General features: G+C 42.4%; 1 protein-coding gene across 1 annotated transcript; it reads right to left on the minus strand.

Moving 5' to 3' along the window:
* Positions 1 to 11976: 11976 nt before the first annotated feature.
* On the minus strand, positions 11977 to 17217 carry LOC112585247 (PRAME family member 27-like). Its single transcript, XM_025287150.3, has 2 exons — positions 16715 to 17217; positions 11977 to 12442 (listed from the first exon to the last, which is right to left on the minus strand). The coding sequence occupies exons 1-2, from the start codon at positions 17215 to 17217 to the stop codon at positions 11977 to 11979; spliced, it is 969 nt and encodes a 322-aa protein (XP_025142935.2).
* Between the last annotated feature and the right edge of the window lie 7270 nt (positions 17218 to 24487).

Below are 24487 nucleotides of genomic sequence, written 5' to 3' on the forward strand. Positions count from 1 at the left end.
AAGTTAAATTCACCCTTTCCAGTCCATTTTAGTTCATTGATTTTTAGAATGTCGACGTTCACTCTTGCCATCTCCTGTTTGACTACTTCCAATTTGCCTTGATTCCTGGACCTAACATTCCAGGTTCCTGTACAATATTGCTCTTTACAGCATCGGACCTTGCTTCTGTCACCAGTCACATCCACAACTGGGTGTTGTTTTTCTTTTGGCTCCATCCCTTCATTCTTTCTGGGGTTATTTCTCCACTGATATCCAGTAGCATATTTGGCACCTACTGACCTGGGGAGTTCATCTTTCAGTGTCCTATCTTTTTGCCTTTTCATACTGTTCATGAGGTTCTCAAGGTAAGAGTACTGAAGTGGTTTTCAATTCCCTGCTCCAGTGGACCACATTTTATCAGAACTCTCCACCATGACCCATCTGTCTTGGATGGCCCTACACGGCACAGCTTAGTTTCATTGAGTTAGACCAGGCTGTGGTCCATGTGATCAGATTGGCTAGTTTTCTGTGATTTGGTTTCAGTCTGTCTGCCCTCTGATGCCCTCTCTGGTCTAGGCAGCCTTTAAGTAATAAGAATTCTAGATGGAGATGCCGGAGGTGGTACAGCTTGAGGAACTGCAAAGTAATTTGGACAATGTGATGACGTTCCTCCTGCTCTTCAAGTGCAGACAGGTTGATGTGGGAGAGATGGAGTCTCTGTATATTACTATTTGGCCCAAGAAAAGAGCTAACATGGCCAGATTGGGCAGATGCCAAGCGCAAATCACTTCCACTTCCTGGATACAGTCCAGCTGCACTATACTTAGGATTTCACAATGTTTTCCATGGACACTGAAGCGATCTTCAGCTTCTTACAGCACAGGTGTATGGAAGCTTTTCTCTGCTCCAGCCACCTAATGAGGTAGGTGAGTCATCCGTTCATGGTACTTTCAAATGAGGTGAAGTTCTGTGAGCACCTCCAAGGTAGTCAAGGGCTGCTCTGTCCTTGACTTGTCCTCAGTCGCTGGTGCCATTGATGTTCTTGAGGACACATGGACACTGGATCCAGACCACATTCTCCAGAAGTCTTGGCCAGTATTCCTTAAATCCGGGACTTGCAGTTTGCACCTCCTGTGGGGCAACAGCAGATGGGCAGTGATGTTTTGAGATCCACACTGAGTGAAACCACAATCTTAGAATTTAGGCCAAAGTCTGACTTCCCACCTGAGCTTTTACCTCATGTTCCTGATATCACCTGCAGCCTTGCCCTCTTCTTCCCTGTCTGCCTCAGATTCCTCCATCTCCTTTTCCCCTCTATCCTTTTTGGTGTTCTACTTCTAGCACAATTAAAAATCACTAGCAGGATGTGTAGCATGTACCTTTAGGTTCTCTTGCATTTTAGGCACTCTTACACTGCTGGAGGGCTTTTCCCAAAGACAGTTCAGCAATGGCCAAGGTTTCTGAACTTCTTCATGGGCATCATCAGAAGCCTCTGGCCCATCTTCTGGACATCTGCTCTCTGCTCCCAGATCCCAGGTCTCTCCTCAGGATGTCGAGTAACCTACTAGGCTACCTGGATCAGACTCACCTGGGGCAATCTTTCTGGGCAAGCAGGACATCCGGCCCATCCAGCACAGCTTGTAAGATCCCCATATGAGGTTTTTGCATCATGCCTCCCAGAGGCAGGAGGGCAAAGGGCCAAGTGTGCATCATGGCCTTCAAAGTCTGACTGCGTCTTCCATGGGAGGCCCCCATGAACAGTGCGGGGAAGAGCTCAATGGGCAAATACTCCAGAACACTGGTGACCGAGGCCACATGCCTCAGCGGGCTCATTGCCACCAGGTCCAGGAGTCTAGGTGGTGTCCAGAGACTCATCCTGACTCTGCTCCAAAAGGAATCCAGTGGAAACTTTGAGGGAACAAGGCATCCTTCTCAGGTCCAGTAGGAGCAGACCTCAGTCCGTCTCTGCACTCTTCAAAGGAATCTTCTCGGGGCTAAGGTCACTGCCCTGGCAGTGGAACAAGTGCCTGTTAGTCCCAATTACACTCTGGGCTCAGTGGGCACAAAGCCATAGCTCTACCACTATGGGTATTAGAGCAAGCACCTCCTAACAAGCAAGGAGGAAGAAGCCCAGCCACTATTCCATCCATCCCATCCACTGCTTTGTTTAATCATGTTCCACTGGGAGGTGGGGACCATGAGCTGAAGGCTAAGCTTCATCTTTTTGGGGGGAATATTTGTAATCCTTCACTTAGAGCCTTAAAACTATGGGAATAAGAGCATCATGTGGCCCCAACACAGCTTTCATCCTCAGTTCCCACAATTCACTGCATTGGGAAAGGGTAAGAGATACCCCTAAAATGTATGCTACTTATGCACAAATTGAATATTTTAAATTTCAAGAAATAAAATTCCAAACAGATGATTTTCACTAAAAAGAGCATCTTCTCTTTAACAAAATATTTACAAATGGTATGAACCAAGGCACCAATTAAAGCATTTGGGATTAAGTCAAAGCCACAGAAGAAGCAAAATAAAAACCTTAAATCAGCACATCAGAAAAGAAGTACTTGTTACTAATTTTTATTCATTTATCTATTTTTTGGGGGCCATGTGGCATGCAGGATCTTAGTTTCTGGACCAGGGATTGAAACCATACCCCTTGCAGTGGAAATGCGGAGTCTTAACGGCTGGTCTCCCAGGGACGTCTCAAGAAATATTTTTTAAAAACTCTCCTTCCATCCTGAGGTGCATGCCACCATTCAAGACGAGTTGAGCATGGGTACAATGAGGGTGTCCTTAGTTATGTCTGTAACTTACCAACTCTGATGTGGTTGGCAGGCTACTCAGACTCAGACCTGAGGGAGTACAAAGGTGGCGACTCTGGAGCCGGAAGCTTGTGCATCTCTCCTTCAGTAACTGATTCTTTTATAGAGCTTTTAAATCACATCTTCCTTCTTTCCATCTACTAACTGCTAATCAGAAAGTGATACCTGATTAGACTTTAGACTATCCGTTGGGTTAATCCAGATTGGATCTTGTTCAATCTTCAGAGGAATGGGTTGGATCAGATTTCATTCAGGAAAGATAAAGAATGAGGAAGGGTATTGGCTTCCCTGATTGGCTCAGAGGTTAAAGCGTCTGCCTCCAAAGCGGGAGACCCAGGTTTGATCCCTGGGTTCAACCCCTGGATCGGGAAGATCCCCTGGAGAAGGAAATGGCAACCCACTTCAGTATTCTTACCTGGAAAATCCCATGGACGGAGGAGCTTGGTAGGCTACAGTCCATGGGGTCGCAAAGAGTCAGACTCGACTTAGTGACTTCACTTTCATTGGAGTCAAGGGCTTTCCTGATGGCTCAGTTGGTAAAGAGTCTGGTTTGATTCCTGGGTCAGGAAGATCCGAAGAGATGGGCTACCCACTCCAGTATTCTTGGGCTTCCCTTGTGGCTCAGCTGGTAAAGAATCTGCCTGCAGTGTGGGAGACCTGGGTTCAATCCCTGGGTTGGGAAGATCCCCTAGAGAAGGGAACAGCTGCCCACCCCAATATTCTGGCCTGGAGAATTCCATGGACTCCATGGGGTCTGAGCCACTTTCGCTTTCACTTTCATTAATATAAAATAGGTTTATATATCTCATTGGAGTCAAAGGCTGGTTCCTTGATTCACTCCACAAATCCTGACTGGGTTTTACCAATACTGACAGTAACAGTGTGGGTAGGAGACAGGGAAGGAGTTATTGATTTGTGACAGTGAATCGGAAAAATGACACTTTAAAGCATCATTGTTTGGGGATCTATGGCCAGGAAAAAATTACCCAAATGTCCCGGAATTAAAACCGCTTTGTGAAGACAGTAGTGTTGTTCTGAAAGGAAACAAAATACACCCATTTATCTCTCAAGGGTCGCTTAGGTGTTGTGTATGACACATGGGAGATCAGGAGCCTATTCAGGAAGCAAAAGGAAGTGCTTTGGGGAGATGTGATTGGTTTACCAATCTCAAGTCAAGACTTCTCTGAAGAAGATCAAGTGAAAATCACATTGAGAAATAAGGGTGGGGGCTGGGTAGTTTTGTTGTTGTTATTCAATTGCTAAGTCCTGTCTGACTCTTTGCACCTCCATGGACTCAGCATGACAGGTTCCTCTGCCCTTCACTCTCTCCCAGGGTTTGCTCAAATTCATGTGAGAGATACTACCTAAACATGTCATCCTCCGCTGCTCACTTCTTTTGCCTTCAGTCTTTCCCAGCTTCAGGGTGTTTCCCAACAAGTCAGTTCTTTGCATCTGGTGGCCAAAGTATTAGAAATTCAGCTTCAGCATCAGTCTTTCCAATGAATATTCAGGGTTGATTTCCTTTAGGATTAACTGATTTGATCTCCTTGCTGTTCAAGGGACTCTTAGGAGTCTTCCCCAGCACCACAGTTGGAAAGCATCAGTTCTTCAGCACTCAGTCTTTTGCATGGTCCAACTCTCACATCTGTACATGACTACTGGAAAAGCCACAGCTCTGACTAGACACTGATGGACCTTTGTCAGCAAAGTGGTATCTCTGCTTTTTGATATGTCATCTAGTTTTGCATCGCTTTCTTTTCAAGGAATAAGGAATATCATGGCTGCAGTCACCATCCTCAGAGGTAGTTGGAGCTGGGAATTTCTGGAGGGACAAAGTGAATAACTCAAATATTGTAAAATGTTTTTTTTCCTCTTTGGGAAGAGGAAGATTTAAAAACCTTTGTTTGGGTTGTGTTTAGAAATTATGGGGAGTGACTCAAAAGTCATCTTTGAGTGTTTCCTCCCAGAAGGGATCAGGATCACAAATTGGCATGAAAAGATTTGTTTTCACTTTAAAATTTTACATGAGAATTTGTAACAGCTATGTATCAAACAGTATTATCTGAGCTGGAGAACTTTGAGATATACATTTCTATGCATTCTTTCTTTACAAATATTAGAATTACTACTTTGGAAAGGGATTTAGTGGAAGGAATAGTTCATATTCAGAACAAAGACTCCATTCTTTAAAAAGAGCATATGGAATGTTACTTTAAGCTTTTATTTAGAAAGTCTAGCTAGGGAAATCACAAAGTGTATGAACTATGATAAAAGTGCAGAAACTAAATACTTCAAATGTCAAGAAATAAAATTCCAAACAGGTGTTCTTTTTTTTTTTTAATTAAAAAGAATGTCTTCCTGCTTAAGCCAATTAAAAATGATATAAACCAAGCACACACGAAAGGCTTGGAAATAAGGCAAAACTATACTTAGACCCAAAATCAAAGCCTTAAAACTGTTCATCTGGAAAAGAAGAAAAAGGATGACTTTTTCTGCTATCCTGAACTGTTTGCCACCATTCAAGATGCACTGGCCATGAGTAAGATGAGGATGTTTTAGCTGAGATCAGAAACTCACCAGCTCTGCTGTGATTGGCAAAGCGCTGCAACTTAAAACCCCCCTATAGAACCCAGGCAATGACTCTACATCTGTGCTTTGGTGCCTGAGGCTTTTTTAGGACTTTCTAATCATTTCTTCCCCTTTGCAGTGAGTAACTTCCAGTTGGAAGGTGATACCTGGTTGATTCCAGAATATCCAGCAGGTTAATTCTTATATTTACCTATCTCCAGATGGATTGAATCAGATTTTCATTTTAGTAAATAATTATGTTGGAGGGGAAGTCAAAACACATTCCTAGATTTACGGCTACAAACATTGATTGAATTTATTAATATAGACATTGTAGTAGGGTGTGATCAAGGAGAGATTAATTTGGTCCTGACATTGGACAGAAAAATAAAAACCTGAAAGCATCATTTCTGGGGGATCTTAGGTCATATCAAAACTACCAAAGTGTCCTAGAAACAAGAAAGCTTTGCAAGGGCAGAGGTGCTATCCCAAAGAAAACCAAATAAATTTCTTCATGTATCAAGTTGTCGCTCCTGTGTAATGTTGGAATAACAGCAGATCAGGAGCCTATTCAGGGAGCAAGGGCAGTGCTTTTGGGGATGTGGCTGGTCCTCCAGACTTAAGTCATGGCTTCTCTGATGGAGATCAGGTCAAACTCTCAGTGAGAAGTGAGGGTCATGAAAGAGTTAAAGCTTAAGGGAGCCCAAAGCCCTTTAAAGCAGGAGCTGAACACTTTTTGCTCTTGCTTTCCTGAAACCTTGTGCAACAATGTATCTTATCCGAGAACTGGCATTAGGCCCAGAACTTATGATCACACAGCACAATGTTTTACTCAGGAAATGCTTTTCTTAGGCTCTATGTTAATGATTTATAATTGTAACAAATCTTGCCTGGGAACCTGTTTCTCAAGACTTGCACCTGTGAATACACAGCAACAGTGTATCTTGCTGAGAGACCTTGCCCAGCAAATTCTCCCTGGCTAATGTTGTGCGGAACTTACCTCAGGATGTATGCCTTGGGAAAGGGTCTGTTGGAACTCTTACAACCTTGAGGTTGGTATCTGTTCTCAGCAGCTAGTTGAAAAGTATATAAGGCCCCGCTTCCACTAGTAAGGCAGGTACTTTGCTGCCCCCTTCTGGTGTCTATGTCAAAAGCTTTTTTTTGTCTCTCTCACTGTTTTTTTTTCAGTTTTATATTTATTTATTTTTTAACTTTACAATATTGTATTGGTTTTGCCATCCATTGACATGAATCCGTCGTGGGTGTACATGTGTTCCCCACCCTGAACCCCCCTCCCACCTCCTTCCCCATCCCATCCCTCTGGGTCATCCCAGTGCACCAGCCCCTTTTCAATAAAATCTACACAAAGCTCTGAGTGACTGAGACTCTCTGTGGTCCAGGAGTTAAATCTTCTCCTTCGGAGCCTTGAATCCGGTGGCACCATTCACCATAAGCTGTCTGTGGGATGGAGCAGCCTGGAGCTGGGCATTCTTACTAAAGGGTGTGGCAACAGGAGACAGTGTCACTTTTGAGGGTGTTTCTTCCCAGAAAGCTGGGATCATTTGAAAGACTAAAATCTGAGCATGTGAACAGAGGGAGAGGTGACCAACCCTGGGAAGTGAGACATTCCCAAGTCTGAGAGTTGCTGATGGAGGGGAGGTGGGCTCTTTAGGACCTTGGACCCAGGCAGAGCGCTAAACATAGGTCAGTCACACTTAGGGCTTCCCTGGTAGCTCCGTTGGTAAAGAATCTGCCTGCAGTGCAAGAGACCCCAGTTCGATTCCTGGGCTGGGAAGATCCCCTGGAGAAGGGAAAGGCTATCCACTCCAGTATTCTGGCCTAGAGAATTCCAAGGACTGTATAGTCCATGGGGTGGCAAAGAGCTGGACACAACTGAGCAGCTTTCAGTTTCACTCACACGTAACCCTGTCGTCATCATGACAGCCAGTACTAGAAGCTGTTTTCCAGGTTCTTTCCATGGAGGATGCTTCCCAGAGGGCAAATAGCCCCAGGCGCGTTCCAGGGGCCTGGGATGTGGAACCACAATCCCCTTGGCCCCTTTACAAGTATATTTTGATGATTACCATGTTCTCAAACTTAGGTAAGTTCAACACCGTTTCTGATCAAGATGACACCGTTAGGCACAGAGATAGAATGTGATTTTCCCTTCATATTAAGCACTGTTCACAAATGCCAACACTTTTCCTATATAAAATTCAGAAGCTGTTTTTGATATTTAATGATTTCAATATGTTCATCGATGTCTCCCACTCTGGGCTGGATCAGGTGGAGATTTTTGAAGCTCAGGGCACAGAGAAAGTGAGAGCCTCCCTCTATCCATAGGATTTCCCATGCATCTCTTTCCCTATCCTCATTCAATGTGTTGCCCAAACAATTCTGATATACCACTGGTCACCAAGACTAGGTTTCTTTGAAGAGTGTCCTCCATCTTGTTACCTTTCTGGCCCTTGACTGCATTTCTACCCCTGGTCAGAGAAGGCAATGACAACCCACTCCAGTACTCTTGCCTGGAAAATCCCATGGACAGAGGAGCCTGGTAGGCTGCAGTCCCTGGGGTCACGAAGAGTCAGACAGGACTGAGCGACTTCCCTTTCACTTTCACTTTTCACTTTCATGCATTGGAGAAGGAAATGGCAACCCACTCCAGTGTTCTTGCCTGGAGCATCCCAGGGACGGGGGACCCTCGTGGGCTGCCGTCTATGGGGTCTCACAGAGTCGGACACAACTGAAGTGATTTAGCAGCTGCAGCAGCAGCAGCAGCTACCCCTGGTAGGGCCTTTGCATAAACTTGGCTTAAACTGATTTGCACTCCATAGATGTTTTAACTCCCAGGCCACCGAAAACCTTTATTAATATTCTGTAATAGGGTGAGATTAGTAACGATGATAATGGTGGGTGAGAAGCATGAATAATTCTTACAGAAGAAAGGGTATCCGTTTCTGTGTGACCTTAATCATCAAAGAAATCTTTGTATGATGTATCACAAAGTGGGAGTCACCCCTGAATGTGGTAGAACATTAAACATCAATGAGCTTCTGTGTTTAGTGCAGGAAAAGTGTTGGTATTTATGAAGGAAAAAAACAGAATTTTATTTTTGTGCTTAATCGTGTCACCTTGAACAGAATCTGTGTGGAACTTAGCTAGGTCTGAGGAAACAATAGTGATCTAAATACAGTTGAAAAGGGGCCAATGAAATTATGGTATTTTGATTTCTAAGACCCCTGAAAAATGGCTGGGAAATTTGACATCTGGAAAGTGTCCTCAGTGAATGGGAAAAATTAATATAATAATATATAATATAATATATAATAATTATATCTATATAATTATATATAGATATATAATTCTATATATGTAGACTATATTTAGATTTATATAATATATAAATATATAATATATAAATAACAAATAATTAAACAAATAAATAATTATTATATATAATATATATTATATATAATATATAAATCTATATATTCTATATATATAGAATTATATATATTAATTATTATACATACTATACTATATATAATAATATATAATATATAATAATTACCAATATTATAAAATAATCATCAATCAATTAAAAATAAAAAATAATTCTCTGAAGAAAGCTCCTAGACAGATATGGAAATCTACAACAGTGGCCAGACTCCAAGTTGGTCATTCTCTGGTATGTGGGAGTCTGGGGATATTCAGAAGGACCTTTCCTTCCTGAGCAGTCATCAGCTATGGGAGTTGTGCCAAAGAAAATCCAAGACAGAGACAGGTTTATGTGTTCAAAATAAGTTTTATTCAGGACTATGACACCAGAGGGCCAAATGGGGCTCTTTTGACATTCTAAATTTGATAGTTTTGTACACAGAGTTAGGAAAAGCCAGCTTGATAAAATATTTTTTCAGAATTCGAAACTTAAAGAAACAAAAGTCCTTTTAGGAGTAGCTTGCATTTATCTCCCTGTTTCTTTGAGATGTAATTGTTCTACCTGATCTTAGGAGATTTTTGTTTGCTTTTTCTCCCCCTGAGTATTGATATCTTGGTCAATGCCATTAGGAAGGTACACATATGTTGCACATCTGACAATCAGTCCGATGTTCTGAGCAGCTTTTTGGCTGTGCCAACTTTCAGAGACCTTTGTCATCTTAACCTTTGTTTCATCAACTTGTATAAAAAAGACTTCTTCACTTTCTTAGATTATTTTTGGGGAGCAAGATTTCTAGGGCTTATGAAGGGTACATTATTTGCATTGTCCTATGGGAATGCCTGTTGCATCTTTATCAGTGTAAATTGTTATTAAAATACTACTCATCAATAAATCCTTAAATTGAAGAAACTTCTAAACTGGAAAATTTTAGAGAACTGTTAAAAAATTTTTGATTCACTTTTGAAAACATAAATTTTATTTTGGTACAAAGGTTACTGTTTCACGATTCCATTAGTTGCAAAGACTATGATCTCACTTTTAAAAAATGTGTTTTTAGTTTGGGGAATAATATTTTAACAATGCTGTGTTGGTTTCTGCTGTCCAGCAACAGGAACCAGCCATGGCATACGTTTATTCCCTCCCTCACGAACCTTTCTGCCACCCTTAGAGAACTTTTATAAAAAGCCACTTTTTAGCATCTATAAGAAAAAGAAAAATCTAGAAAGTGGATAAAAAAGACATCCATGTAATGACTAACCTAAGATGTACCTTATTTTAAACAAATGAAACAAACAAGCAAATACAAACTGGTTTCTAAAACCTTATTTATGCTCCCAACTTCAGCTCAATGGTGCTCATGCATGCTAATAATAAACTTTGTTTTCCACAAAGCTTTTCTTTTTACTCTTACTATGACCTGCAACAAGACATAAAGTATGTCTCTGTAAACAATGGAAGCATTTATCTTTTGCTACCTGATTCTCTAGTATCTGGTTCTCCAGCTGACTCCCCTGCGGGCTTGATGTATTACTGCACTGGATGACAACTCATTTTACCAATCATTGTTCAATTCGTTCTAACTTTTTTTCAAATTGTTTATGTCTTGTGCCTCTCTTTACTGTATTATGAATTTATAAATGTAATGAGCTATATGTCCTATAGTCCTTCTACTTCATAAAATTAGCATCTCCTGCACTAAACAATATGAATCCAGACTTCTAACATAGCTAAGCACCTTGAGACCATCAATCACATCTACAACCATATAGAGAATATTTGTAATAGTGCAAATCTAGATGTGAGAAGAACAAGGGAAAGTATTTTCTGTATCATAATAGACTAGTGAGACAGGAGATCCAGAGAATTTTAATAAATATGTTATAGCAGATCTGTAACATACGGATATCAACATCTGGTTGAATGGGATAGTGGGGAGCAGAGGAAGCAGATGGCCAAGTATAAGTTATAGGTTGTATATTATGGTCATTTTATTATACATCCTGATATACTGAAGTCAAAACATACTATACTAATCTTCCTCAATCAGGAAGACCACTACGTGTTATGGGAATAAAGTGAAATTCTTACTGACGTGACTTCGCCTTCAAAGGGACTTCCCTGGTGGCTCAGATGATAAGGAATCTGCCTGTAATGCAGGAGACCCAGGTTCAATCCCTGGATTGGGAAGATTCACTGGAGAAGGAAATGGAAACCCATTCTAGTATTCTTGCCTGGAGAATTCCATGGACAGAGGAGGCTGGCAACCAACTGTCCATGGGGTCACAAACAGTCAGACATGACTGAAGGATTAACACACACACACACAGCCTTCAAAAGATATACTTTTGAAATGTGATATAAACTTAATAAAAACCATGCTTCTTACCTGTATGATTTTAGTACTCTTCTCATAGGAATTTACATGTCACTACCCACCTATGACAAGGATGTGTTGTTGAGGACCACTGAGTATGTTTCCTTTGTTGTTTGTATTAACCCACTGCTGCTGCTGCTCCTGCTAAGTCACTTCAGTCATGTCTGACTCTGTGCGACCCCATAGACAGCAGCCCACCAGGCTCCCCCGTCCCTGGGATTCTCCAGGCAAGAACACTGGAGTGGGTTGGCCTTTCCCTCTCCAATGCATAAAAGTGAAAAGTGAAAGTGAAGTCGCTCAGTCGTGTCTGACTCTTCATGACCCCATGGACTGCAGCCTACCAGGCTCCTCTGTCCATGGGATTTTCCAGGCAAGAGTACTGGAGTGGGGTGCCATCGCCTTCTCCGTGTATTAACTCACAGAACCAAGGAAATCGAGAGGGAAAAAACAACTAGGGAATGACGGAGTTTCAGATCATAGGCAAGAAAGTGCTCCCCTGACCCCCATCACTAACTAGAGATCTGTGAGATGTAAACACAGAAATCAGAATAATATCATGGACAGCATTTATTCATTTACACGGAAGGTCTCTTTAATTCTGATCATTTCTACAACTGCACACACCAAAACAACTCAAACATGTATGTCTCAAACTGAATCCTTCTGATAGAAGCAACTACCTAGGCAGGGTATTACAGCATTATGTATTGGGACTCAGATGATCACACTCGTCCTCACCACAGTGAGGACAGGGGTGGGGCTAACCCAAATGTTTCTGGGATGTCCTAAATCTGTGGAATCTCCCAAAGCTCAGCTTTTAGCTGGACAAGCCTCTCCTGGTGAAGAATATCCGAGAACTGTAATTCTCCCAAAGGGCAGTATAAATCTCTAGACTTAAAGCAGGCAACCCATGAGTTATGACACAGGAGACTCTGCAGGACTGCCATGGAGACGAGGTTCCCACACACGCTGAGGACCCTGAGCTGAGAGCAGTGGTTCAGGGCAGGCAGGATGGCTGTGACGTGGGCATCCATGATCCCACACACATTTAAGTCCAGTTCTTCAAGAGTGCCTGCAACTGTCTCCAGCAGAACTTGGCGGGGCTTGGCACTAAAGTTGGTCAGGGTAACACCACTCAGATTCAGGCCCTTCAGCTGATAGATGGCTGGACACTGGGACCGATGGGGCAAGTTCGGTTCTGTAAGCAGGCAGCTGGTCATAGAGATGTTGTCCAAAGGGGTCTTCAGGCATCTGGAGGGAAAAAAAAAACAAGTAAATAGATCTGGGAAACCAGAGTTATAAGTGACCTCCACATGAGAGGTAAATGATTGGCACACAGCCAAGGTTGCTATAACCATCTGATAGTACTCAATATCCAGAATGTCCAGTCTCTTTCTACCATTTTCATGTGTGACTAGATCAAGCTAAAAGAACCTTAAAAGCTCTTTTTACTCATATATCAGGCAGAGTACAACATACTCCACTTCCTTAGGAGGATGAATGAAGAAAATGGAATGCAGTAGAATATGCCCAAGTAAGAGCCTGAGCCAGAGTCTCCATCAAGTGTGGACACTACTTAATTTTAGTACTGGAAGATGAGATAAACATGCTTTTAAGTCATATCCCTTCAGCCCATGCTTGGCTCCATGGCCTGTATCTCTGGCCAGGTGAGGCACTTGGAGGATGTGTATAAACAATAAGACCCCACACCATGCCCTGGGGCTGCCAGATTTCAGGAACTCCCATCCGGCTATCATCTACAAACTTTCTATCATTGTTCACTCTCCTTTTGTCTCTGCTTCATTACCATCCAGAATCATTCATTTCCTGTATGATACTTACTTACATTATATGAAATGTGAGACCACTTTTACACACTGGGACTTTCAGTTCAGTTCAGTCGCTCAGTCATGTCCGACTCTTTACGACCCCATGAATGCAGCATGCCAGGCCTCCCTGTCCATCACCAACTCCCGGAGTTCACTCAAACCCATGTCCATCGAGTCGGTGATGCCATCCAGCCATCTCATCCTCTGTCGTCCCCTTCTCCTCCTGCCCCCAATCCCTCCCAGCATCAGAGTCTTTTCCAATGAGTCAACTCTTTGCATGAGGTGGCCAAAGTACTGGAGTTTCAGCTTTGGCATCATTCCTTCCAAAGTACACCCAGGGCTGATCTCCTTTAGAATGGACTGGTTGGATATCCTTGCAGTCCAAGAGACTCTCAAAAGACTTCTCCAACGCCACAGTTCAGAAGTATCAATTCTTCAGCGCTCAGCTTTATTCACAGTCCAATCTCACATCCATACATGACCACTAGAAAAACCATAGCCTTGACTAGCCGGACCTTTGTTGGCAAAGTAATGTCTCTGCTTTTCAATATGCTATCTAGGTTGTTCATAACTTTCCTCCCAAGGAGTAAGCGTCTTTTAATTTCATGGCTGCAGTCACCATCTGCAGTGATTTTGGAGCCCCCCAAAGATAAAGTCTGACACTGTTTCCACTATTTCCCCATCCATTTCCCATGAAGTGATGAGACCGGATGCCATGATCTTCGTTTTCTGAATATTGAGCATTAAGCCAACTTTTTCACTCTCATCAAGTCAGTTTTCACTTTCATCAAGAGGCTTTTTAGTTCCTCTTCACTTTCTGCCATAAGGGTGGTGTCATCTGCATATCTGAGCTTATTGATATTTCTCCCAGCAATCTTGATTCCAGCTTGTGCTTCTTCCAGCCAAGTGTTTCTCATGATGTACTCTGCATATAACTTAAATAAGCAGGGTGACAATATACAGCCTTGACATACCCCTTTTCCTATTTGGAACCAGTCTGTTGTTCCATGTCCAGTTCTAACTGTTGCTTCCTGATCTGCACATAGGTTCCTCAAGAGGCAGGTCCGGTGGTCTGGTATTCCCATCTCTTTCAGAATTTTTCACAATTTATTGTGATCTACACAGTGAGGCTTTGGCATAGTCAATAAAGCAGAAATAGATGTTTTTCTGGAACTCTTTTGCTTTTTCAATGATCCAGCGGATGTTGGCAATTTGATCTCTGGTTCTTCTGCCTTTTCTAAAACTAGCTTGAATTTGAAAGTTCACGGTTCACATATTGCTAAGCCTGGCTTGGAGACTTTTGAGCATTACTTTACCAGTGTGTGAGATGAGTTCAATTGTGCAGTAGTTTGAGCATTCTTTGGCATTGCCTTTCTTTGGGATTGGAATGAAAACGGACCTTTTCCAGTCCTGTGGTCACTGCTGAGTTCCAAATTTGCTGGCATATTGAGTGCAGCACTTTCACAGCACCATCTTTCAGGATTTGAAATTGCTCAACTGGAATTCCATCACCTCCACTAGCTTTGTTTGTAGTGATGCTTTCTAAGGCCCACTTGACTTCACATTCCAGGATGTCTGGCTCTAAGTCAGTGATCACACCATCGTGATTATCTGGGTCGTGAAGATCTTTTTTGTACAGTCCTTCTGTATATTCTTGCCACCTCTTCTTAATATCTTCTGCATCTGTTAGATCCATACGATTTCTGTCCTTTATCGAGCCCATCTTTGCGTGAAATGTTCCCTTGGTATCTCTAATTTTCTTGAAGAGATCTCTAGTCTTTGCCATTCTGTTGTTTTCTGCTATTTCTTTGAATTGATCACTGAGTAAGGCTTTCTTATCTCTTCTTGCTGTTCTTTGGAACTCTGCATTCAGATGCTTATATCTTTCCTTTTCTCTTTTGCTTTTTGCTTCTCTTCTTTCACAGCTATTTGTAAGGCCTCCCCAGACAGCCATTTTGCTTTTTTGCATTTCTTTTCCATGGGGATGGTCTTGATCCCTGTCTCCTGTACAATGTCACGAACCTCTGTCTGTAGTTCATCAAGCATTCTATCTATCAGATCTAGTCCTTTAAATCTATTTCTCACTTCCACTGTATAATCATAAGGAATTTGATTTAGGTCATACCTGAATGGTCTAGTGGTTTTCACTACTTTCTTCAATTTAAGTCTGAATTTGGCAATCAGGAGCTCATGACCTGAGCCACAGTCAGCCCTGGTTTTTTTTTTGTTGTTGTTGACTGTATAGAGCTTCTCCATCTTTGGCTGCAAAGCATATAATCAATCTGATTTCAGTGTTGACCATCTGGTGATGTCCATGTGTAGAGTCTTCTCTTGTGTTGTTGGAAGAGGGTGTTTGCTGTGACCAGTGCATTCTCTTGGCAAAACTCTATTAGCCTTTGACCTGCTTCATTCCGTATTCCAATTTTGCCTGTTACTCCAGGTGTTTCTTGACTTCTTACTTTAGCATTCCAGTCCCCTATAATGAGAAAGATATCTTTTTTGGGTGTTAGTTCTAAAAGGTCTCGTAGGTCTTCATAAAGCTGTTCAACTTTAACTTCTTCAGCATTACTGGTTGGGGCATAGACTTGGAGTAGTGTGATATTGAATGATTTGCCTTGGAAACAAACAGAGATCATTCTGTCGTTTTTGAGATTGCATCCAAGTACTGCATTTCAGACTCTTTTGTTGACCATGATGGCTACTCCATTTCTTCTAAGGGATTCCTGCCCTCAGTAGTCGATATAATGGTCAACTGAGTTAAATTCACCCATTCCAGTCCATTTGAGTTCACTGATTCCTAGAATGTATACATTCACTCTTGCCATCTCCTATTTGACCACTTCCAATTTGCCTAGATTCATGGACCTGACATTCCAGGTTCCTATGCAATATTTCTCTTGACAGCATCAGACCTTGCTTCTATCACCAGTCACATCCGCAACTGGGTATTGTTTTTGCTTTGGTTCCATCCCTTCATTCTTTCTGGAGTTCTTTCTCCACTGATTTCCAGTAGCATATTGTGCACCTACCGACCTGGGGAGTTCCTCTTTCAGTATCCTATCTTTCTGCCTTTTCACACTGTTCATAGGGTTCTCAGGGCAAGAATACTGAAGTGGTTTGCCATTCCCTTCTCCAGTGGACCACATTCTGTCAGACCTCTCCAGCATGACCTGCCCATCTTGGGTGGCCCCACATGGCATGGGTTTAGTTTCATTGAGTTAAACAAGGCTGTGGTCTGTGTGATTAGATTGACTAGTTTTCTGTGATTATGGTTTCAGTGTGTCTGCCCTCTGATGCCCTCGCGCAACACCTACCATCTTACTTGGGTTTTTACTTGAGACTGGGACTTTAAGACAGGCTAATTGTGTTCACAGATTAGTGACCAGAGTTTCTTTTTAGAAATGCTTAGGTCTGATGTGGTTTTTCCTTGTCAATACCACCTTCACTAACCTGTCACCAGAACAGAGATATCTCTTCTCGAAGAAATCACATACATGCCTGCACTACATCTATGCCCCCTAATTTGTAGCTTCCTAATCTCATGTCTCTTTCCAGAGCTTCTATACCAGTTTTCTCACACCTTGATTGCTCCGCTTATGTGTTACCACAAGTCACAGTAAAGCAGCAAATGAAACAATGCATTTGATATGTTACTATTGTGTTCACTGTTTCTAGCCTGTGGTGCTCCCCTCACTTGAGCATCTGGTTCAGGAGGCCTTTGAGGAAGGATGGAGCTTTCATACAGACATCCCAGAGGTACTGCAGCCTGAGGATCTGAAACATAAATTGCAGAAGAGCCTGATGGTCTTCTTCCTCATCAGCAGACCCATGAATGGGGGAGAGAAGGAGTCTCTGAACATTGCTCATCTTGCCCAGGAGAGGAGCAAACTTGGCCAGAGTTGACAGCTTCTGGGTGAAATTCAATTCCACCTCCTGGATACAGTCCAGCTTCACCATATTGAGAACTTTCTTAATATTTTCTTTGGACCTTGAAACAATCTTCATCTTCTTACAGCATAGGTGTATGGAGCCTTTTCGCTGTTCCTCACACCTGAAGGGGTAGCTGAGGAATTTGCCCAAGGTCTTTTTCTTGAGCCAAAGATTTATGTACACCTCCAAGGGAGCCAAGGGATACTTTGTCCTTGGCATGTCCTTAGCCACTGATGCCATCAGCGAGCTTGAGAACACATGGTACATGTCTCCAGGTCAAATGTTCCAGAAGTCTGGCCAGTATTTCTCAAGTCCAGCACCCGCAGTTTGCACTTCCTATGGGGAAACAGAAGATCGGGTGAGAGTCTTTAAAATACACACTGAATGAAACTATAGCCTCAGAATTTAGGCAACATTCTAACTTCTCATCTTTGCTTTGACTTCACATTCCTGATATCACCTTCTGTCTTTTCTCTTTCCTCTCTTGCTCACTTTCCTCCAGTCCTTTTCGTCTTCCATCCTTCCTAGTACACTTTTGTAAGGTTATTTCCCAATGTGATCTCAGCAGTGCTCAAGGCTTCTGAGCTTTTTCAGAAGTCTCTGGTCTGCCCTTTGGTCATTCACTCTCCCTGACACCAGCAGTCCCTTCCAGGACACCCAAGACCCTGCCAGGCTACCTGGATCAGACTCACCTGGGCTGAACCTTCTGGGCCAGCAGGACATCAAGTCCATCCAGCACTGCTTCTAAGGTTTCTTGGTGAGGCTTCTTCATCAGCCCTCCTAGAGGCAGGCGGGCAAAGGGCCAGGCTAGCACCATGGCCATCAGGGTCTCACTGCGCCTGAGAGAGAAGGCAGCCATGAATGGTGGTGGGTAGAGCTCCATGGGCAGATACTCCAAAGAGCAGATGGCCAAGGCCTCATCTCTCAACAGGCTCATTGCTGCCAAGTTCACAAGTCTGGGTGGGTTGTGAGCACTCATCCTGACCCTTAATGGAATCCTGTGAAAATGCAAGGGAACAAAGCATCCTTCTCAGGTCAGTCATTCCCATAAGAGTGGTCTCTCTCCCCATCCTTCAGGGAAATCAAATCAGAGCCAAAGTCATCACCTTGGAAATGATGAACCAGAAAGGAAGGAACTCAGTTTGTCAGGCTTCCAGGCTAGATTTGGTGGGCACTAAACCATAGCTCTGCCTCTTCTCGCACTACAGCAAGAATCTCACAAGTACCAAGAAGACAGAAAGGCAAGCAATAGCTCCTCCATTTCCTTCCATTGTTTGCTTACTGCATGTCCCTCTTGCACATTTGTATCAGGAGACTGAACAATCTGACTCCCTTTCTCTTGGGTGAAAACATTTAAAGTGTCATGTTCAGCCCAAATTACGGGGACAGAAGTTCATGTGGAATACAGCTTCCATCCTCAGTTCCCAAACTTAACTTTGCTGGGAAGAATGTAAGAGGTACCTTTAAAAGGAATGCCGTTTGTGCATAAAGTAAAAACTTCAAATGTCAAGATATAAAATTTCAAACAGTTATATGTCTTTTATTAACAACAACAACAAAAAAAAACTGCTTGATGAGACATTTAAATGATATAAGCCAAAGTCAAAATCAAAATATTTAGGTTGAAGGCAAAGCTACACTTTGAGGCAAAAAGAAAGCCTGAAATTTTTTTAACTAAAAGAAAACAAACAGGAAAACTCTTCCTGTCATGTCAGACTGTGTTTCACCACTCAGTACATGCTTGGCATTGGCAGAACATGTTAGCTAATGCTGATAATTTACCAGCTCAGATGGGGTTGAGGGACTGCTCAGACCTCAATCAGACTTCAGAAATCAGAGCTCAGAAATGACTGAGTGACTGCACTCACTCCACTTCCAGTCTTCTCTTAAGCTTTTCCTTGAGAACAAATATTTCACTGGCTATTTCAGTAAACAAAGGATGCTGCGGCCAAAAAGCCATTAACTCTGAAGCCCCCCTACCCTCCTAAGAGAGTATGCCCCAAGGGGAATTCCAAGAGGAGAAAACAGGATGGTGTTCTAAAGTCGTCAAGATGCATATCATACAGATAAGTTCAATAAGACCAGACTCTGGCCTCTTTCCATACATTAAAAAAACATGAAAAGGAACTTACCTGGTGGTCCAGTAGTTAAGAATTTACCTGTCAGTGCAAGGGATACAGGTTGGATACCTGGTCCAGGAATATTCCATGTGCTATGGAGCAACTAAACCCATGCCCCACAACTACTGAGCACTCAGCTAGAGCATGGGACCCATGTCTACTGAAGCCCACAGGCCCTGGAGCCCATGCTCTGCAATGAGAGAAGCCAGCAAAATGAGAAGCCAATGCATTTCAACTAGAGAATAGACCCTGCTCACCACAACAAGAGAAAGGCTGCCCTCAGCAAGGAAAAACCAGCACAGCCAAAAAAAAAAAAAAAAGAAAAAAAGTAAATAAATGAATATAATTATAGAGATAAATAACAATTTTTAAAAAGCATGAAAATCATTAATTTGAGATGTATCATTTTTGTCATATGCAGTAATCTTTTGAAATTTTTTGAATTTTTTTTTTCCAGGAAATGACATCATGGACTCTGGCTCCACCGTATAACTTTTTTTCCACCCTTATAACTTTTGAACAGTTCCTCAGAGCAATCTGAGAAGCCACCTTTCCGGTTATAATCTTCTGTAAAGTCAACGAATAAAATGTATTTGTTATGTTTTAGGTTGTGCATTTCTTGTCATTTGACATGCTCTTCCAAGACATTTTTCCAACCCACAGTGTCCTTTCCCCACTCACCTGAGTTCCAGGGGTTAGATGAAAACTATCGACTAAAATGTTAGTCACCATGTGAAAGCAGAGAGGTATTTTATTTGGTGGGAGTGTTTAGAACCCAAGCCCAGGAGACAGTATCTTAGAAACTTTGAGAAAACTGCTCCAAGGAGGTGGCAGGGGGAGTCAGGCTATATACAAGTTTGTAACAAAGGGAACAGGCAGTCTGAACATCAAAGATTACTGTGAGGTTAAAAAAAAATAAACAGATACAAAGTTAGGGAATTCAGCTTTCTACGTATAGGAAGATGCAAGCCTCTTGGCTCACTGAATTCATTCCTTTCATATGTACCTCAGCTCTCTGGAACCAATTCCTCTTTCCTTGTTCACCTTACGGGGTGGCAGATGGCTGCTTCTTGCATTCCCCCAGCTCCTCAGCAATCATCCTGGGGAATGGTGAAATCTGCTGGATCAGAGGTTTACATCACTGTGCAAATATTTGTACTCAAGTAGCATTTACAGGACAGCCCAATTTTTTCAAAATAATTTTTATTTTGATTATTTGGCTATGCTGGGTCTTAATCATGCGTGTGGGAACTTTGATCTCCCTTGTGCCCCTGAGGGATCTTTTATTTGTGGCATATGGACACTTAGTTACAGAACATGGGATCTAGTTCCCTGACCAGAGATTCAACCCAGGCCCCCCACATTGGGAGCATGGAGTCATACCCACTGGACCACCAGGGAAGTTCCAGGATAGCAAGATTCATTAAAAATTCTAATGTATACAGTCTTGATTAGAAAATTTATTTCTGTCCTCTGGTCTGATCAACCAGCAGGTGGCCTAGGAGACCTACAGCTCAGAATGTCTATCACTGAAGATGAATCCAGTATCTTTTATTTCCTCCCACCCTCAGCTCCCCTACACTGGCTACTGGAACAGCTTAGGTGAACCCTGATTCACTGGTGACCACATGTAGTATGTGAGTCCAATTTCAGTCCCTGGATTTTGCTTTCTTCCCTGTTGTGAGAATAGCAGGATAAAGATTTAGGATATTCACTAGGAAGGAGAAGACTGAGGGGGAAAAAAAGCACTGTGGAGGTCTTACATAATAAGGAGCTCTTGCTCAACAACTCCAGAGCCAAGCCCTCAATAAGCAATATCTCAATGAATCCCACTGAAAGTCCCATAAACTGTGTGTGCATCATTATCTTCATTGTGGGGGAAACAAAGCTCTGCCTAAGACTATAATCCCAGCCCTATATCCACTTCCTCCCCAGAAGAAACAACTGCAGCCTCTGAATCCTTAGCAGGGAAACTTTATTTGGCTACATTTTGTTTAGAGGCACTGTGGAGGTTACATTTATGTGTCAACTTCACTAAGATGAGATGCCCAGGTCTCAGGTCAAACACTAATTCTGGGAGAATCTTCAAAGGAATTCATGGAGGAGATTAGCATGGAATCAGTAGACTGAGTAAGAGATCAGCCCTCACCAGTATAGGTGGGCATTGCCTTACCCTCTGGGTGCCTGAATGGAACAAGGGCTACTGCTCTCCCTCTCTCCTTGGCCATGAATACTGGTGTTTCTGGCTCCTGAACCTGGAAAACTCCAGGCCATACACAATTGGTGCCCTGGTTCTCACGCCTTTAGCCTTGACTTAAAATTCAGACTTAAATTGAAGAAAGTAGGGAAAACCACTAGACCATTCAGGTATGACCTAAATAAAATCCCTTACAATTATACAGTGGAAATGAGAAATAGATTTAAGGGACTAGATCTGATAGACAGAGTGTCTGATGAACTATGGATGGAGGTTCATGACATTGTACAGGAGACAGGAATCAAGACCATCCCCAAGAAAAAGAAATACAAAGAAGCAAAATGGCTGTCCGAGGAGGCCTTACAAATACCTGTGAAAAGAAGAGAAGCAAACAGCAAAGGAGAAAAGGAAAGATATACCCATTTGAATGCAGAGTTCCAAAGAATAGCAAGGAGAGATAAGAAAGCCTTCCTCAGTGATCAATGCAAAGAAATAGAGGAAAAAAAATAGAATGGGAAAGATTAGAGATCTTTTCAAGAAAGTTAGAGACACCAAGGGAACATTTCATGCAAAGATGGGTTCAATAACGGACAGAAATGGTATGGATCTTACAGAAATGGAAGTTATTAAGAAGAGGTGGCAAGAATACACAGAAGAACTGTTCAAAAAAGATCTTCATGACAGAGATAATCATGATGGTGTGATCACTCACCTAGAACCAGACATTCTGGAATGTGAAGTCAAGAGGGACTTAGGAAGCATCACTATGAACAAAGCTAGTGGAGGTGATGGAATTCCAGTTGAGCTATTTCAAATCCTAAAAGATGACGCTGTGAAAGTGCTGCACTCAATATGCCAGCAAATTTGGAAAACTCAGCAAAGGCCACAGGACTGGAAAATGGCCATTTTCATTCCAATCCCAAAGAAAGGCAATGCCAAAGAATGCTCAAACTACTGCACAGTTGAACTCATCTCACATGCTAGTAAAGTAATGTTCAAAATTCTCCAAGCCAGGCTTCAACAATACGTGAACCCTGAACTTCCAGATGTTCAAGCTGGTTTTAGAAAAGGCAGAGGACCAGAGATCAAATTGCCAACATCCGCTGGATCATCAAAAAAGCAAGAGAGTTCCAGAAAAATATCTATTTCTGCTTTATTGACTATGCCAAAGACTTTGACTGTGTGAATCACAATAAACTGTGGAAAATTCTTCAAGAGATGGGAATACCAGACCACCTGACCTGCCTCTTGAGAAATCTGTATGCAGGTCAGGAAGCAAGAGTTAGAACTGGACATGGAACAACAGACTGGTTCCAAATAGGGAAAGGAGTACGTCAAGGCTGTATATTGTCACCCGCTTATTTAGCTTATATGCAGAGTATATCATGAGAAACGCTGGGCTGGAAGAAGCACAGGCTGGAATCAAGATTGCCGGGAGAAATATCAATAACCTCAGATATGCAGATGACACTACCCTTATGGCAGAAAGTGAAGAGGAACTAAAGAGCCTCTTAATGAAGGTGAAAGAGAGAGTGAAAATTTGGCTTAAAGCTCAACATTCAGGAAGCGAAGATCACGGCATCGGTCCCATTACTTCATGGCAAATAGATGGGGAAACAGTGGAAACAGTGACAGACTTTATTTTGGGGGGCTCCAAAATCACTACAGATGGTGATTGCAGCCATGAAATTAAAAGATGCTTACTCCTTGGAAGGCAAGTTATGACCAACCTAGACAGCATATTGAAAAGCAGAGACATTACTTTGCCAACAAAGGTCCATCTAGTCAAGGCTATGGTTTTTCCAGTAGTCATGTATGGATATGAGAGTTGAACTAAAAAAAAAGCTGAGCGCTGAAGAATCTATGCTTTTGAACTGTGGTGTTGGAGAAGACTTTTGAGAGTCCCTTGGACTGCAAGGAGATCCAACCAGTCCATTCTAAAGGAGATCATTCCTGGGTGTTCATTGGAAGGACTGATGCTAAAGCTGAAACTCCAGTACTTTGCCCACCTGATGCAAAGAGCTGACTCATTTGAAAAGACCCTGATACTGGGAAAGACTGAAGGCAGGAGGAGAAGGGGAGGACAGAGTATGAGATGGTTGGATGGCATCACCAACTCAATGGACATGTGTTTGAGTAAACTCTGGGAGTTGGTAATGGACAGGGAGGCCTCGTGTGCTGTGGTCCCCAGGGGTCACAAAGAATCGGACACACCTGAGTGACTGAACTGAACTGAACATATTTTTTAAAAGAATAAATTCTTGCTTAATTATGGTTAAAATCAATTTTAAAGTCTAATTTATTTCTTGCAGCTTTAAAATGTTTTTAAATTTCCCACATGATTTCTTCAAAATACTGTATTACCTCAATAACCTTTAGAGAAATGTTGTATATAAATCACTGTGGAAGTATTTATACTCAAGTGCCATTTACAGGAGAGTACATTAAAATTTTTATTTATTCATTCATTTAATTATTTGGCTGTGCCAGGTCTTAGTCCAGCCTACAACATCTTTGATCTTCCTTATGTCCTAGTGTATGTGTATGTGTGTGTGTGTGTGTGTGTGTGTGTTTGTGTGTGTGTGGGTACTGAGTTGTGTCCAATACTTGGGACCCTATGGACTGCAGCCTACCATGCTCCTCTATCCTTGAAATTTTCCAGGCAAGAATATTGGAATGGATTGCCATTTGTTTCTCCAGGGATTCTTCCCAACCCAGTGATCGAACCCATGTCTCCTCTGTCTCCTGCACTGGCAGGCAGATTCTTTGCCACTGAGTCAGCTGGGAAGCCTGAGGGATTTTTAATTGTGGCATGAGAACACTTAGCTGCAGTATGTGAGATCTAGTTCCCTGACAGTGATTGAATCTGGGCTCCCTGCTTTGGGACCATGGAACAAAAAGTTCAATTGGGAACTCAGTTGGGAACAGAGAAGTTCCAGGATAGCAAGATTTATTAAAAATTCTAGAGTATACAGTCCTGATTACAAAATTGATTTCTATTCTCTGGTCTGATCTACCAGCAGCTGGCCTAGAAAACCTGAGGCTCAGAATGTCTATCACTGGAGATGAGTCCAGTCTCTCCTATGCCCTCTCACCCCCAGCTCCTCCGCACTGGCTACTGGAACAGCTTGGGTGCATCCTGATTCATTGGTGATCACATACAATATTTGAGTCTAATTTCTGTCTCTGGATTTTGCTTTCCTCCCTATTGTGAGTAATA

This window comes from Bubalus bubalis, chromosome 5 (genome assembly GCF_019923935.1).
Source record: "Bubalus bubalis isolate 160015118507 breed Murrah chromosome 5, NDDB_SH_1, whole genome shotgun sequence".
Lineage (NCBI taxonomy): Eukaryota > Metazoa > Chordata > Mammalia > Artiodactyla > Bovidae > Bubalus > Bubalus bubalis.